The sequence below is a fragment of the Malurus melanocephalus genome, unplaced genomic scaffold, assembly GCF_030028575.1.
Source record: "Malurus melanocephalus ecotype Western Australia unplaced genomic scaffold, MMel_1.1 scaffold_7407, whole genome shotgun sequence".
Taxonomy (NCBI): domain Eukaryota; kingdom Metazoa; phylum Chordata; class Aves; order Passeriformes; family Maluridae; genus Malurus; species Malurus melanocephalus.
Window position 1 is genome coordinate 1 of NW_026630637.1, and position 1086 is coordinate 1086.

At 53.4% G+C, this 1086-nt stretch overlaps 1 protein-coding gene across 1 annotated transcript; it reads right to left on the minus strand.

Annotated features, from left to right (window-relative positions):
- Window positions 1-3: 3 nt before the first annotated feature.
- LOC130588596 (olfactory receptor 14C36-like) lies at window positions 4-801 on the minus strand (the record flags this gene model as incomplete). The annotated part of the gene is made up of 1 exon (XM_057389503.1): window positions 4-801. A coding segment is annotated over exon 1 (783 nt), but the record flags the coding sequence as incomplete, so codon positions are not given.
- Window positions 802-1086: the final 285 nt, after the last annotated feature.

Sequence of the window (1086 nt, forward strand, 5' to 3'; positions counted from 1 at the left end):
GGAGGGGGGCTTCAGGTAGGCTAAAGTGACAGTGCTGACAAACAGAGAGACCACGGCCAGGTGAGGGAGGCACGTGGAAAAGGCTTTGTGCCGTCCCTGCTCAGAGGGGATCCTCAGCACGGCCCTGAAGATCTGCACATAGGAGAAAACAATGAACACAAAACAGCTGAATACCAAACAGGCACTAAATGCAAGAAGCCAAATTTCTCTAAGGTATGATTGTGCACAGGAGAGCTTGAGGATCTGTGGGATTTCACAGAAGAACTGGCCCACGACATTGCCCTGGCACAGGGGCAGGGAAAATGTATTGGCCGTGTGCAGCAGTGAATACAGAAAGGCAGTGGCCCAGGCAGCTGCTGCCATGTGGGCACAAGCTCTGCTGCCCAGGAGGGTCCCGTAGTGCAGGGGCTTGCAGATGGACACGTAGCGGTCATAGCACATGATGGTCAGGAGGAAATACTCTGTTCCAAGAAAGAAGATGAGCAGAAATACCTGTGCAGCACATCCTGTGTAGGAGATGATTCTGGTGTCCCAGAGGGAATTGTGCATGGCTTTGGGGACAGTGGTGCAGATGGAGCCCAGGTCGCTGAGGGCCAGGTTGAGCAGGAAGAAGAACATGGGGCTGTGCAGGTGGTGGTCGCAGGCTACGGCGCTGATGATGAGGCCGTTGGCCAGGAGGGCAGCCAGGGAGATGCCCAGCAAGAGGCAGAAGTGCAGGAGCTGCAGCTGCCGCGTGTCTGCCAATGGCAGCAGGAGGAAGTGGCTGATGGAGCTGCTGTTGGGCATCTTGGACTGTTGAGAGAAGACCCTGAAATGCTGAGGAAGACTTTCTGGAGTCAATCCTATGCTATTTTATTAGGAATCCCGTAAAAAATACCTCTCTTCCCGTGAGAAAATTTCTCTGAACTTTTTTATTATTGAGTTAGGGTTTCTGCTGCTGAATTACTGTCTTATCTCCAGCATTGCTCTCAGCCTGAGCTCTGGGGACCCCAGAGGGAAAACAGGGCTCCCTGTGCCCCAGTGCAGTCAGATCTGCTGGTCCCCACACAGTTGCCCTTCGCTTATTACACCCCCCTCTATTTCAGA